Below are 15,331 nucleotides of genomic sequence, written 5' to 3' on the forward strand. Positions count from 1 at the left end.
TACAGTGCTGTATTGAAGTGTGTAAGGAAGCAGTGAGATCACAGTGCTGTATTGAAGTGTGTAAAGGAAGCAGTGAGATTACAGTGCTGTATTGAAGTGTGTAAAGAAGCAGTGAGATTACAGTGCTGTATTGAAGTGTGTAAGGAAGCAGTGAGATTACAGTGCTGTATTGAAGTGTGTAAAGGAAGCAGTGAGATTACAGTGCTGTATTGAAGTGTGTAAAGGAAGCAGTGAGATTACAGTGCTGTATTGAAGTGTGTAAAGGAAGCAGTGAGATCACAGTGCTGTATTGAAGTGTGTAAAGGAAGCAGTGAGACCACAGTGCTGTATTGAAGTGTGTAAAGGAAGCAGTGAGATTACAGTGCTGTATTGAAGTTTGTTGTTGTTAAAATAAAGGATAAGTAATACTCCAGTCCAGTAGGTGGCGACAATAAGTCCTGTTGGTGGATTCGACACGCCAATAAAACACAGGTACAAGAACAGGGAAGACTTCATAGTATTTCATATTTAACTGCTACACCTATAAAACGGCAGCTTGTGTTACAGTGTTGACATTTACATTTCTGGGTTATAGGTGTTAGATAAGGGGGACGAGTCTGGGTAATGTATGTGGTTTATTCTGACCTGTGCGCATGTTTCACTGGGGACGGATTTATTTGCTGCAATCTTTCGACTACTTCCAAAAAACTTTGCGAATAGCGTGCAGCCGCTGGTGAATGGCTGCCGTGGCTCTGTGTCGCTCCTGGATCTTCAGACCCCGTCTGTTCTGTAGACCCGCCGGCTCGCTCGCATCGCGCCCGGGAATGGACACCATGGGCCCGGTGATAACTCGCTCGGCTCTGGAGAGCCTGACATTTGACAACCAGGCGCTGCAGAGGTTGCCCCTCGACGGCTCCGAGGAGCCCGGCCAGAGGACGGTGCGGGGCGCCTGCTTCTCCCGGGTCCGCCCGCAGCCCGTGGCAAACCCCCGCTTCGTGGCTGTGTCCGGTCCGGCGCTCGCCTTGCTTGGGCTGGATGCGGAGACGGTGACGCGGGACCCGCGCAGCCCGGAGTACCTGAGCGGCTCACGGATACTGCCGGGCTCAGAGCCTGCTGCTCACTGCTACTGCGGGCACCAGTTCGGGAACTTCGCCGGACAGCTGGGAGACGGGGCGGCGTGTTACCTGGGAGAGGTCCCGGCTCCGGTTCGGCCCCCTCCTGGCGAGCTTGCTACGACGAGTCCGTGCGGGCGCTGGGAGATCCAGCTAAAGGGGGCCGGACTCACGCCGTATTCCAGGTACCGCTAACAACTCTGCTGCAATTGAAAATGCAACACTATAACATGCAGTAGACCCTGGTTTTGATGGGATTTAATTGAACTCTGTTTTATTAAATGCAAATTAAGATTGTGATGATGCTGATCTAACAATAACAATGCTCCACACGCGAGTAAACACCGGCCAGTGCCTTCGGGGCAAAGGAAGGCTCCAGTTCCACAATCTGTCTCATCATGGCAGCACTGTGAACTTCGACCATCGCTATCTGCTGAACGATGCCATCTATTTATTTCACAAAGCAATTTCAGCTCAACAGCGTTATTTTTAAGTAGTTATAAAAAACAAAACAAAACAAAAAAACCTGTTGAATAAGAAACTACTGATATTTCTAACGTGGCCCTCAAAACACAACGTAGAGTCAAATTTAACACCTAGATTTGACTTATTACTTGTTTTCTACCCAGTGAGTGTCTGGTCAGTACGGCTGTGGAGCATTGTTTAATAACCCTTAGGAAGTGCGCTAAAGGGATCAATGGTGCTTTGGGAGCCGGTACACGGTATAACCATTGATACTATTATAGGTGATCAGAAAGGGGCCAGAAAACTGTATTGAAGTGTGTAAAGGAAGCGGTGAGATTACAGTGCTGTATTGAAGTGTGTAAAGGAAGCGGTGAGATTGCAGTGCTGTATTGAAGTGTGTAAAGGAAGCAGTGAGATTACAGTGCTGTATTGAAGTGAGTAAAGGAAGCAGTGAGATTACAGTGCTGTATTGAAGTGTGTAAAGGAAGCAGTGAGATTACAGTGCTATATTGAAGTGTGTAAGGAAGCAGCGAGATTACAGTGCTGTATTGAAGTGTGTAAAGGAAGCAGTGAGATTACAGTGCTGTATTGAAGTGTGTAAAGGAAGCAGTGAGATTACAGTGCTGTATTGAAGTGTGTAAAGGAAGCAGTGAGATTACAGTGCTGTATTGATGTGTGTAAAGGAAGCAGTGAGATCACAGTGCTGTATTGAAGTGTGTAAAGGAAGCAGTGAGATCACAGTGCTGTATTGAAGTGTGTAAAGGAAGCAGTGAGATTACAGTGCTGTATTGAAGTGTGTAAAGGAAGCAGTGAGATTACAGTGCTGTATTGAAGTGTGTAAAGGAAGCAGTGAGATTACAGTGCTGTATTGAAGTGTGTAAAGGAAGCAGTGAGATTACAGTGCTGTATTGAAGTGTGTAAAGGAAGCAGTGAGATTACAGTGCTGTATTGAAGTGTGTAAAGGAAGCAGTGAGATTACAGTGCTGTATTGAAGTGTGTAAAGGAAGCAGTGAGATTACAGTGCTGTATTGAAGTGTGTAAAGGAAGCAGTGAGATTACAGTGCTGTATTGGATTAATACAACACACTGGGAAGTGCTGGTAAGGGTTAGGCTATTTGAACAGAAACGGAATAAAAAAGGGAAACTCGATTTCTACTGTATAGAGAGCTGAAGCTCAGAAGTAGCTGAAGCTGCTTCTGAACAGAATCAATCTGTACTGTAACAGTAAAAGAGAATCACTGGTGTAATCATGTGAATGTTTGATTTGCATGGAATACATTTGAGAGCCCCGCCCTGACCGTCCTGCAGGCTCCCGAGAGCCCCGCCCTGAGATTGTCAAGATTGTCGCAGTGCTGTGCTGTGGTTTGATAGCTGTGCTGTGGTTTGATAGCTGTGCTGTGGGATTGTCACAGTGCTGTGCTGTGGGATTGTCACAGTGCTGTGGTTTGATAGCTGTGTTGTGGGATTGTCGCAGTGCTGTGCTGTGGGATTGTCACAGTGCTGTGCTGTGGGATTGTCGCTGTGCTGTGCTGTGGGATTGTCACAGTGCTGTGCTGTGGGATTGTCACAGTGCTGTGGTTTGATAGCTGTGTTGTGGGATTGTCGCTGTGCTGTGGTTTGATAGCTGTGCTGTGGGATTGTCGCTGTGCTGTGGTTTGATAGCTGTGTTGTGGGATTGTCGCAGTGCTGTGCTGTGGTTTGATAGCTGTGCTGTGGGATTGTCACAGTGCTGTGCTGTGGTTTGATAGCTGTGCTGTGGGATTGTCGCTGTGCTGTGGTTTGATAGCTGTGCTGTGGGATTGTCTCAGTGCTGTGGTTTGATAGCTGCAGTGGTTTGATAGCTGTGCTGTGGTTTGATAGCTGTGCTGTGGGATTGTCACAGTGCTGTGGTTTGATAGCTGTGCTGTGGGATTGTCGCAGTGCTGTGGTTTGATAGCTGTGTTGTGGGATTGTCGCAGTGCTGTGCTGTGGTTTGATAGCTGTGCTGTGGGATTGTCGCTGTGCTGTGGTTTGATAGCTGTGTTGTGGGATTGTCGCTGTGCTGTGGTTTGATAGCTGTGCTGTGGGATTGTCACAGTGCTGTGCTGTGGTTTGATAGCTGTGCTGTGGGATTGTCACAGTGCTGTGCTGTGGGATTGTCACAGTGCTGTGCTGTGGTTTGATAGCTCTGTTGTGGGATTGTCACTGTGCTGTGCTGTGGTTTGATAGCTGTGCTGTGGGATTGTCGCAGTGCTGTGCTGTGGGATGATAGCTGTGTTGTGGGATTGTCGCTGTGCTGTGCTGTGGGATTGTCACAGTGCTGTGCTGTGGTTTGATAGCTCTGTTGTGGGATTGTCACTGTGCTGTGCTGTGGTTTGATAGCTGTGCTGTGGGATTGTCACAGTGCTGTGCTGTGGGATTGTCGCTGTGCTGTGGTTTGATAGCTGTGTTGTGGGATTGTCGCGGTGCTGTGCTGTGGTTTGATAGCTGTGCTGTGGGATTGTCGCAGTGCTGTGCTGTGGTTTGATAGCTGTGTTGTGGGATTGTCGCGGTGCTGTGCTGTGGTTTGATAGCTGTGCTGTGGGATTGTCGCGGTGCTGTGCTGTGGTTTGATAGCTGTGTTGTGGGATTGTCGCGGTGCTGTGCTGTGGTTTGATAGCTGTGCTGTGGGATTGTCGCAGTGCTGTGGGATTGTCACAGTGCTGTGCTGTGGGATTGTCACAGTGCTGTGCTGTGGGATTGTCGCTGTGCTGTGGTTTGATAGCTGTGCTGTGGGATTGTCGCTGTGCTGTGGTTTGATAGCTGTGCTGTGGGATTGTCGCTGTGCTGTGGTTTGATAGCTGTGCTGTGGGATTGTCGCAGTGCTGTGCTGTGGTTTGATAGCTGTGCTGTGGGATTGTCGCAGTGCTGTGCTGTGGTTTGATAGCTGTGCTGTGGGATTGTCGCAGTGCTGTGCTGTGGTTTGATAGCTGTGCTGTGGGATTGTCGCTGTGCTGTGGTTTGATAGCTGTGCTGTGGGATTGTCGCAGTGCTGTGCTGTGGTTTGATAGCTGTGCTGTGGGATTGTCGCTGTGCTGTGGTTTGATAGCTGTGCTGTGGGATTGTCGCGGTGCTGTGCTGTGGTTTGATAGCTGTGTTGTGGGATTGTCGCTGTGCTGTGGTTTGATAGCTGTGCTGTGGGATTGTCGCAGTGCTGTGCTGTGGTTTGATAGCTGTGCTGTGGGATTGTCGCTGTGCTGTGGTTTGATAGCTGTGCTGTGGGATTGTCGCAGTGCTGTGCTGTGGTTTGATAGCTGTGCTGTGGGATTGTCGCAGTGCTGTGCTGTGGTTTGATAGCTGTGCTGTGGTTTGATAGCTGTGTTGTGGGATTGTCGCGGTGCTGTGCTGTGGTTTGATAGCTGTGTTGTGGGATTGTCGCAGTGCTGTGCTGTGGTTTGATAGCTGTGCTGTGGGATTGTCACAGTGTTGTGGTTTGTGTTGCAGGCAGGCGGACGGCAGGAAGGTGCTGCGCTCCAGTATCCGGGAGTTTCTGTGCAGTGAGGCCATGTTTCACCTGGGGATCCCCACGACGCGCGCTGGCTCCTGCGTCACCTCGGACTCCCGCGTGCTGAGAGACGTCTTCTACAGCGGGGAGCCCCGGAGCGAGAGGAGCACTGTGGTGCTGCGCATTGCACCCTCCTTCATAAGGTAGCCTTGGACATCAGTGTCAGGGTCGGTAGGGTTGAGGCTGTGTGTGTGTGTGTGTGTGTGTGTGTGTGTGTGTGTGTGTGTGTGTATTGAACTCCCGTGTCTCTCTCAGGTTCGGCTCCTTTGAGATCTTCAAGCCGGAGGATGAGCTGACGGGCAGGCAGGGCCCCAGTGTGGGTCGAAATGACATCCGGGTCCAGCTGCTGGATTACGTCATCGACACGTTCTACCCTGAGATCCAGCAGGCCCACGCACAGGACCGGGTCGAGAGGAACAGCGCCTTCTTCAGAGAGGTGAGGGGGGCAGTCCGAAGCAGCCGTTGATTCCCTGAGGGATGTTCCAACAGGACTAGTGTGTTAATGTACACCACTCCCTTGAGTGCAATGCATACACTGCACTTCATCACTAGTCCTGTGTCACCCTGACCCTGCCTCTCTCCTCCCCAGGTGACCCTGCGCACCGCGCGCTTGGTGGCTCAGTGGCAGTGTGTGGGGTTCTGTCACGGGGTGCTGAACACAGACAACATGAGCATCCTGGGGCTCACCATGGACTACGGGCCCTTCGGCTTCATGGACAGGTCAGGGAGCCCCGGAGGATCCCTTCCCTTTCTCCCCGAGCCACCCTGTCTACCTGCCTCTCTGACGCTGCTATACTTCCATTGTTCTTGTTTGTACCCCGAACCCTAACCCCAGCTCGCTGTTCCAGTGCAGGCACTAGCCAGCTTGATCTGCATTGCTAGGATTTGATCATCTGTTGCAGCTTCTGCTACGCAGACATAACTGAGTGATCTACCAACAGGTAGTACTTCGAGCAGAGCTGCAGGGTGTGACATCATGATGATTGTGATGATGATGAAGTGACTGTCTGCCTGCAGGTTCGACCCAGACTATGTGTGCAATGCGTCGGACAGCGGGGGGCGCTACTCCTACAGCGCTCAGCCGGAAGTGTGCCGCTGGAACCTGGGCAAGCTGGCGGAGGCGCTGGCACCCGAGCTGCCCCCCGAGAGAGCCCAGGCTGTGCTGGAGGAATTCGGACCTGAGTTCAACTCGCACTACCTCTCCACCATGAGGAGGAAACTGGGGCTGCTGAGGAAGGAGCTTCCTGAGGACAAGCAGCTCATCACACTGCTGCTAGAGACCATGCACAGCACAGGTGAGAGAGAGACGCCATGCACAGGGGAGAGAGACCGAGACACCATGCACAGCACAGGGGAGAGAGAGACAGAGAGACACCATGCACAGCACAGGGGAGAGAGAGACAGAGAGACACCATGCACAGCACAGGGGAGAGAGAGACAGAGACACCATGCACAGCACAGGGGAGAGAGAGACAGAGACACCATGCACAGCACAGGGGAGAGAGACCGAGACACCATGCACAGCACAGGGGAGAGAGAGACAGAGAGACACCATGCACAGCACAGGGGAGAGAGAGACAGAGAGACACCATGCACAGCACAGGGGAGAGAGAGACAGAGACACCATGCACAGCACAGGGGAGAGAGAGACAGAGACACCATGCACAGCACAGGGGAGAGAGACCGAGACACCATGCACAGCACAGGGGAGAGAGAGACAGAGAGACACCATGCACAGCACAGGGGAGAGAGAGACAGAGAGACACCATGCACAGCACAGGGGAGAGAGAGACCGAGAGACACCATGCACAGCACAGGGGAGAGAGAGACAGAGACACCATGCACAGCACAGGGGAGAGAGAGACGCCATGCACAGGGGAGAAAGACTGAGACACCATGCACAGCACAGGGGAGAGAGAGACCGAGACACCATGCACAGCACAGGGGAGAGAGAGACAGACACCATGCACAGCACAGGGGAGAGAGAGACGCCATGCACAGGGGAGAGAGACCGAGACACCATGCACAGCACAGGGGAGAGAGAGACAGAGACACCATGCACAGCACAGGGGAGAGAGAGACCGAGACACCATGCACAGCACAGGGGAGAGAGAGACAGACACCATGCACAGCACAGGGGAGAGAGAGACGCCATGCACAGGGGAGAGAGACCGAGACACCATGCACAGCACAGGGGAGAGAGAGACCGAGACACCATGCACAGCACAGGGGAGAGAGAGACCGAGACACCATGCACAGCACAGGGGAGAGAGAGACAGACACCATGCACAGCACAGGGGAGAGAGAGACAGAGACACCATGCACAGCACAGGTGAGAGAGAGACGCCATGCACAGGGGAGAAAGACCGAGACACCATGCACAGCACAGGGGAGAGAGAGACGGAGACACCATGCACAGCACAGGGGAGAGAGAGACCGAGAGACACCATGCACAGCACAGGGGAGAGAGAGACAGAGACACCATGCACAGCACAGGGGAGAGAGAGACAGAGACACCATGCACAGCACAGGGGAGAGAGAGACAGACACCATGCACAGCACAGGGGAGAGAGAGAGACAGAGACAGACAGACCCCCTGCACAGCACAGGGGAGAGAGAGACAGAGACAGAGACACCATGCACAGCACAGGGGAGAGAGAGACAGAGACAGAGACCCCCTGCACAGCACAGGGGAGGGAGGCTCCAGACTGCACAGTTGTGTAGATGATATTCCAGGGATACAAATACGACTCCCATTGCATAGCAGGTTTATTCATTCTTGGTTTTACTATCTAATAAAACACACCTGAGCTTGTTGCCTATACACTGTGACAAATCAAGCACCTATTAAATACAACCTGCAATGGATGAAACTGCTATGCAGTAAGAGTCCTATTTCCATCCCTGTGTTCCCAAACTCTTCACATGAATCTGTGGATGTCTGAGGTGTATGACTGTTGGAAGTGACATCGCAGTGTAAGCTTGCAGCGGTTCAAAGCAAAATAAGTGGGTCCCCTCACTTGCAACGGGAACACGATGCAAGCATGCATTATCTGATTGGATACAAACGGGAGCAAAAGAAGAGAGGCTTTTTACTTCATGAGTTTCCAATCTGTCTATCGCCCCCTGCAGGAGCTGACTTCTCCAACACGTTCAGAGTGCTGAGCCGCGTGTCGATCCCGAGCTGTGCCACGGAGAGTGGGGACAGTGAAGAGAGCGAGGGGGTCCTGCAGCAGTGCGCCTCTCTGGGGGAGCTGCGAGCAGCCCACCGGCCCGGGATGGACCCCCGGTGAGAGAGGGGAGAGGGAGGGGCTCTGAGAGTGCAGTTACTGCTGCACACACACACACTCCCTGTTCTATTGTTGAAATGAGCAATGTGAGCAGTCAGACCCGCTGCATGACAGTGTGAATAGTACTGTACTGCCACGTGTAATGTACAGTAATCGGGAGCTGACAGTGTGTTTTGTGAATGAGTGGTGTGGCAGTCATGTGGTTTCACTGCACTTGATCACACATTAACGTGGTGTGTGGAGAGGATATGCTGTGTTTCTGACCCCAGGGTGCAGGTTTGCTGTTAATAATGCTTCATGCAATCCTAGGGGAGGAACAATGTACTGAACAGGGGCCTAGCTCCTGCTCCTTGAACTGATCCTAGTTCTGGGTGCAGGATTAGTGTGCGCTTCTAACCCTCAGTATTGTGATGGGTAGCGTGTGTTCAGGAGCTGTGCTCTGCCTCCTAACCCTGCCCTGCTTCCACAGAGAGCTCTCCATGATCCTCACACTGGCCCAGTCGAACCCGCGCCTCTTCCAGTTCTTGAGCAGCAAGAAGGGTGTGAGCAAGGAGCTGGAGCGCATTGAGAAATTGAGCGAGCTGCAGGAGGTCACTGAGGCCGAGCTCCGAGAGAGGCACTGCACGCTCTGGACAGAGTGGCTGCATAAGTACAGGTAACACACAGCATCACAGTCTCTCTCATACACAGTGTGTGTGTGAGTCTCTCGTACACAGTGTGTGTGTGTGTCTCTCATACACAGTGTGTGTGTGTGTGTGTGTGTGTGTCTCTCTCGTACACAGTGTGTGTGTGTCTCTCTCGTACACAGTGTGTGTGTGTGTGAGTCTCTCGTACACAGTGTGTGTGTGTGTCTCTCGTACACAGTGTGTGTGTGTCTCTCATACACAGTGTGTGTGTGTGTGTGTCTCGTACACAGTGTGTGTGTGTCTCTCTCGTACACAGTGTGTTTGTGAGTCTCTCGTACACAGTGTGTGTGTGTGAGTCTCTCGTACACAGTGTGTGTGTGTGAGTCTCTCGTACACAGTGTGTGTGTGTGTGAGTCTCTCGTACACAGTGTGTGTGTGTGTGAGTCTCTCGTACACAGTGTGTGTGTGTGTGAGTCTCTCGTACACAGTGTGTGTGTGTGTGTGAGTCTCTCGTACACAGTGTGTGTGTGTGTGAGTCTCTCGTACACAGTGTGTGTGTGAGTCTCTCGTACACAGTGTGTGTGTCTCTCTCGTACACAGTGTGTGTGTGTGTCTCTCTCGTACACAGTGTGTGTGTGTCTCTCTCGTACACAGTGTGTGTGTGTCTCTCGTACACAGTGTGTGTGTGTCTCTCGTACACAGTGTGTGTGTGTGTCTCTCGTACACAGTGTGTGTGTCTCTCGTACACAGTGTGTGTGTGTGTCTCTCGTACACAGTGTGTGTGTGTGTGTCTCTCGTACACAGTGTGTGTGTGTGTGTGTGTCTCTCGTACACAGTGTGTGTGTGTCTCTCTCGTACACAGTGTGTGTGTGGGTCTCTCTCGTACACAGTGTGTGTGTGTGGGTCTCTCTCGTACACAGTGTGTGTGTGTGGGTCTCTCTCGTACACAGTGTGTGTGTGTGGGTCTCTCTCGTACACAGTGTGTGTGTGTGAGTCTCTCGTACACAGTGTGTGTGTGTCTCTCTCGTACACAGTGTGTGTGTGTGTGTGTGTCTCTCTCGTACACAGTGTGTGTGTGTGTGTGTGTGTCTCTCTCGTACACAGTGTGTGTGTGTGTGTGTGTGTGTCTCGTACACAGTGTGTGTGTGAGTCTCTCGTACACAGTGTGTGTGTGTGAGTCTCTCGTACACAGTGTGTGTGTGTGTGAGTCTCTCGTACACAGTGTGTGTGTGTGTGAGTCTCTCGTACACAGTGTGTGTGTGAGTCTCTCGTACACAGTGTGTGTGTGTGAGTCTCTCTCGTACACAGTGTGTGAGTCTCTCTCGTACACAGTGTGTGTGTGTGTCTCTCTCGTACACAGTGTGTGTGTGTCTCTCTCGTACACAGTGTGTGTGTGTCTCTCTCGTACACTGTGTGTGTGTCTCTCGTACACAGTGTGTGTGTGTCTCTCGTACACAGTGTGTGTGTGTGTGTCTCTCGTACACAGTGTGTGTGTGTGTGTCTCTCTCGTACACAGTGTGTGTGTGGGGGTCTCTCTCGTACACTGTGTGTGTGGGTCTCTCTCGTACACAGTGTGTGTGTGTGAGTCTCTCGTACACAGTGTGTGTGTGTGTGTCTCTCTCGTACACAGTGTGTGTGTGTGTGTGTGTGTCTCTCGTACACAGTGTGTGTGTGTGTGTGTGTGTGTCTCTCTCGTACACAGTGTGTGTGTGTGTGTCTCGTACACAGTGTGTGTGTGTGTGTGTGTGTGTGTCTCGTACACAGTGTGTGTGTGTGTGTGTGTGTGTCTCTCTCGTACACAGTGTGTGTGTGTCTCGTACACAGTGTGTGTGTGTGTCTCGTAAACAGCAGTGTGCTCACCCTGTGTTCCTGTCCCCCTCCTCTCAGGGCACGTTTGGCTCAGGAGGCGGAGGGTGTGTCTGATATTGAGGATCTGGAGGCGGAGAGAGTGAAGGTGATGGACAGCACTAACCCCCGGTTCATCCTGAGGAACTACATTGCCCAGAACGCCATAGAGGCTGCTGAGAGCGGGGACTACTCGGAGGTGAGTCGGGGGCTAAACCCATCCAGACACATTCTTCTGAGATACCAAATCAATGTGACTCAGCTGTGCACTGCAACCAAAAAAAGAACATGAAATACATTTAATTACGCCTCCCCTCCAGTGAAAAATAGCATCACTGTCCTGAAACGTGTCAGCAAATTGTTGTTATGCATGGTTAGATAGTTCCAGCGAGAATCAGATTTCAAGATTGACTTGATGATTTACAGTATTATCTCAGTATCTCCTTCTGTGTCCCTCCCTCCCTCTCTGGATCCCTCTCAGGTGAATCGTGTCCTGAAGGTGCTGGAAAGTCCCTACAGTGAGCAGGCTGGGCTGCATCACCCAGGCTCAGTGCACCAGGCTGGCTCTTCTGAAGAGGAGAGCAGTGTGGACTCTGCGTTGGCCCCCCGAAGCTGCCTGCCCTACGACAGCAAGCCCCCCGCCTGGGCCAGCGAGCTGGCTGTCACCTGATCATCGTAAACGCCTGGCCGGGGCTCCCCTCCTCTGGAGGGAAGCAGAGACCCAGGCGAGGCACTGACAGGGGGACGGGCTGCTGCTCTGTGAAACAGGCTGGCCAGCGAGGGCAGTCACAGCTGGAAACCCAACTTTGTTAAAGGTAGTTTATTATATAAAAGTTCTTCCAAATGGTGCTGTGGAGGTGAAGTGTGACACAGCCGCTAGCACTGGGTCACAGCTCTGACTGCCTGGATGGAGCCTGCTTTTAAATGAGGGCGCAGACACCAACTCGAGTGCTGTCGAGCGGTTTGTGCCTGATGAGGATGAAGCAGCAGCAGAGTCCCTCTGAGAAGTGTGCTAAACATGTTCAGGGATACAAATAAGACTCCCATAGCACAGCAGTTTGATAAGACACACCCGAGAGTGTCACCTGCACACCGTGGCTAATCAAACTCCCAGTAAAACCTGGAATCGGTGAAACTGCTCTGCAATGGGAGGCTTATTTCCATCCCTGGATGTACTAAACGCACAAGTAAAGCATTTGCATCCTGTATATATTCATAACAGGAGTTCTTGCACAGCTAGAAATGTCGTTGCATGTTAGTGTCCTTCAGTGTTGCTCACATTTATTTGGTATTTTTTATAATGAACTGGATTGGCTACAGTTTAAGATTTTTAGTGTGTTTGTTGCTGTACAGAACAATTTATGAAACAGGACATTTATTTCCCAGCAGGAGTTTAAAAACAAACTAAATAAATAAAAAGTTTAAAACTAAAATGAAATCTTTGTATTTCTTGGGGCGTGGTCTGTTTCTTTTTGAGTAGAAGTGAAAATGTTTCCTTCTTCTGATCAAGTTGTTTTTCTGCTTGAGCCTCTTTGAGATGTGACTGTGAACAGGGGAGCCAGCAGGAGCTGGCGAGGAACGCTGCCTTCTCAATAGAAACACAAAGAAACACAGTCCTCCTGTACGCAGCTTCCCAGCAGACTGGGCTTGTTGATGAGATGAGGCAGGCAGTTCCTGATCACAGCTCTGAACAGTGGCGACCAGCCAGCCAGCCAGCTTTACTGGCAGGGAGTTCATTCAGTTACTGGAAACAGCTCCAGAGGTAAACAGCTGCCCTGGCCAAGTTCTCCCACAGAGCCCAGGGTCCCTCCCTCTCCCTTTGTAAACAGTGCAGCATTGTGCACGTACAGTACCTGCATTTACCTGCCCTCACCTCTCAGACGTTTATCACGGCTCAATCTGCGCAGCACTTTTGCACTTTTCCTGTGCTTGTTCGATGCATTTACTATGGTTTGCCATGTTTTTGTTTTTTGAATATGCTTCACCATACCTCGCTGGGCTTCACAATACTGGCACTGTGCTGTATTACGCTTTGCTATGCTTTTACTAAGGGTCAGTTCACTCATGAGACATCAGTGCACAGAGCAGAACGGCAGGCAGGGTCCTATTGATATAAAACAGTGACAGAGCCTTGCTGCCTGGCCAGTGGCACTTTCTTTACACTGCGTAACCTTCATATGGGCTGCGGGATCCTAACAAGCACATTCCATCTCTGGGTTTTGAGTCATTCCATAGAACTGGGTGGAGTGGGGTTCTGCAGACTCACAGTGTGGAGTTGGGTTCTGCAGACTCTCAGTGTGGAGTGGGGTTCTGCAGACTCTCAGTGTGGAGCGGGGTTCTGCAGACTCACAGTGTGGAGTTGGGTTCTGCAGACTCTCAGTGTGGAGTGGGGTTCTGCAGACTCTCAGTGTGGAGTGGGGTTCTGCAGACTCACAGTGTGGAGTTGGGTTCTGCAGACTCTCAGTGTGGAGTGGGGTTCTGCAGACTCACAGTGTGGAGTGGGGTTCTGCAGACTCACAGTGTGGAGTGCGGTTCTGCAGACTCAGTGTGGAGGGGTTCTGCAGACTCGCAGTGTGGAGTGGGGTTCTGCAGACTCGCAGTGTGGAGTGGGGTTCTGCAGACTCACAGTGTGGAGGGGTTCTGCAGACTCTCAGTCTGGAGTGGGGTTCTGCAGACTCTCAGTCTGGAGTGGGGTTCTGCATACTCTCAGTGTGGAGTGGGGTTCTGCAGACTCTCAGTGTGGAGTGGGGTTCTGCAGACTCTCAGTGTGGAGTGGGGTTCTGCAGACTCTCAGTTTGGAGTGGGGTTTTGCAGACTCTCAGTGTGGAGTGGGGTTCTGCAGACTCAGTGTGGAGTGGGGTTCTGCAGTGTGGAGTGGGGTTCTGCAGACTCTCAGTGTGGAGTGGGGTTCTGCAGACTCTCAGTGTGGAGCGGGGTTCTGCAGACTCAGTGTGGAGTGGGGTTCAGACTCACAGTATGGAGTGGGGTTCTGCAGACTCTCAGTGTGGAGTGGGGTTCTGCAGACTCTCAGTGTGGAGTGGGGTTCTGCAGACTCTCAGTGTGGAGTGGGGTTCTGCAGACTCAGTGTGGAGTGGGGTTCTGCAGACTCTCAGTGTGGAGTGGGGTTCTGCAGACTCTCAGTGTGGGGTGGGGTTCTGCAGACTCGCTGTGTGGAGTGGGGTTCTGCAGACTCTCAGTGTGGAGTGGGGTTCTGCAGACTCTCAGTGTGGAGTGGGGTTCTGCAGACTCTCAGTGTGGAGTGGGGTTTTGCAGACTCTCAGTGTGGAGTGGGGTTCTGCAGACTCAGTGTGGAGTGGGGTTCTGCAGACTCTCAGTGTGGGGTGGGGTTCTGCAGACTCGCTGTGTGGAGTGGGGTTCTGCAGACTCTCAGTGTGGAGTGGGGTTCTGCAGACTCAGTGTGGAGTGGGGTTCTGCAGACTCTCAGTGAACAGCTGACCCTTGCATGAGGAGTTTGAAGGTAAGAAGTTCAAAATGTTTTTATGTGTTATATTTCAATGCACGGGGCATACTTTCAATTCACTGTTTTTGTGTTTATTTAAAAAAAAAAAAAAGGCAAGCTGTTGGCTCTTTTTTTGCAGTTTGTTTAGGTGAATTTAATAGATGTGGCTGTTTAATTGATTTAATTGATGTGATCATCTAATTAGATTGGTGGCATAACTTTAAAAGATTGAACTGTTTTCTATAGCAGCATTAAAGGATGCAGGTGCAGGTGATCACAAAACAGACAGGCCATTGTAATCCAGGTGAAAAGGGTTTGCTTTATTTATTTTGGTAAGTCCAGTGCCTGATGGCAAAACAAGCAGGAGGTAATGGAGGCGAGTAATACAGCGGCGTGTATTACACTCCCTTTACAATCCTCTACACCCACACGAAACACATACACAAATCCGTCCGCGCGTGAACTCGTGCTAGTGGTGCAAATCCAGTTCTGTTTGTGACAAAGGTGCCGTGTCGTCCGCTTTCGTGCTGGCTCGTGGCGACAGCTCCGGAGCTGTGTTGACTGTCTGGCAACGTGAAAGACGAGACGAGACAATTACCAACAAACAACAACACAACAATCACGGTTTTTAACAACAACACACTTGTACTGTCCTTCAACACATTAAAATCCAATGATAAGGAACCGATTACGATTCTCCGTCCACCTGATATGCTGTCACGCATGACCCTTTGGTAAACGAATGCAGCTGCCTTTACAATCTGCGGCTGCTCCATTGTTTCCAGACTGACCGACTTCCCGACCCGTGGAAAGAACTGTCAAGCCAGCCCGTCAAAAAAACTCTGTCCTCGCTTCGTACCCTCACAGGTCGGGAGGGAGATTTACAACCAAGGCTCGTTGTATTTCTGTCACAAGGAATCACGCTGCAATGCGGCTGCTGGTATGAATGTTAATTGTGCCTTCAGAGTTTCCGATTGTTTTTTAATGACGTCTGGATGAGCCGTGCTGGGGCTTGTCATTTTTATCACATC

The 15,331-nt window shown here is 51.3% G+C and overlaps 1 protein-coding gene across 1 annotated transcript; it reads left to right on the forward strand.

Annotated features, from left to right (window-relative positions):
- The first annotated feature begins 429 nt into the window (after nt 1-429).
- On the forward strand, nt 430-12,278 carry selenoo1 (selenoprotein O1). Its single transcript, XM_058985470.1, has 9 exons — nt 430-1,276; nt 5,019-5,222; nt 5,335-5,515; nt 5,669-5,799; nt 6,097-6,374; nt 8,212-8,368; nt 8,839-9,024; nt 10,883-11,039; nt 11,322-12,278. Exons 1-9 carry the CDS (start codon nt 717-719, stop codon nt 11,517-11,519), a joined length of 2,052 nt encoding a protein of 683 aa, XP_058841453.1. The 5' UTR covers nt 430-716; the 3' UTR covers nt 11,520-12,278.
- The last annotated feature ends 3,053 nt before the right edge of the window (nt 12,279-15,331 follow it).

This window comes from Acipenser ruthenus, chromosome 14 (genome assembly GCF_902713425.1).
Source record: "Acipenser ruthenus chromosome 14, fAciRut3.2 maternal haplotype, whole genome shotgun sequence".
NCBI lineage: Eukaryota > Metazoa > Chordata > Actinopteri > Acipenseriformes > Acipenseridae > Acipenser > Acipenser ruthenus.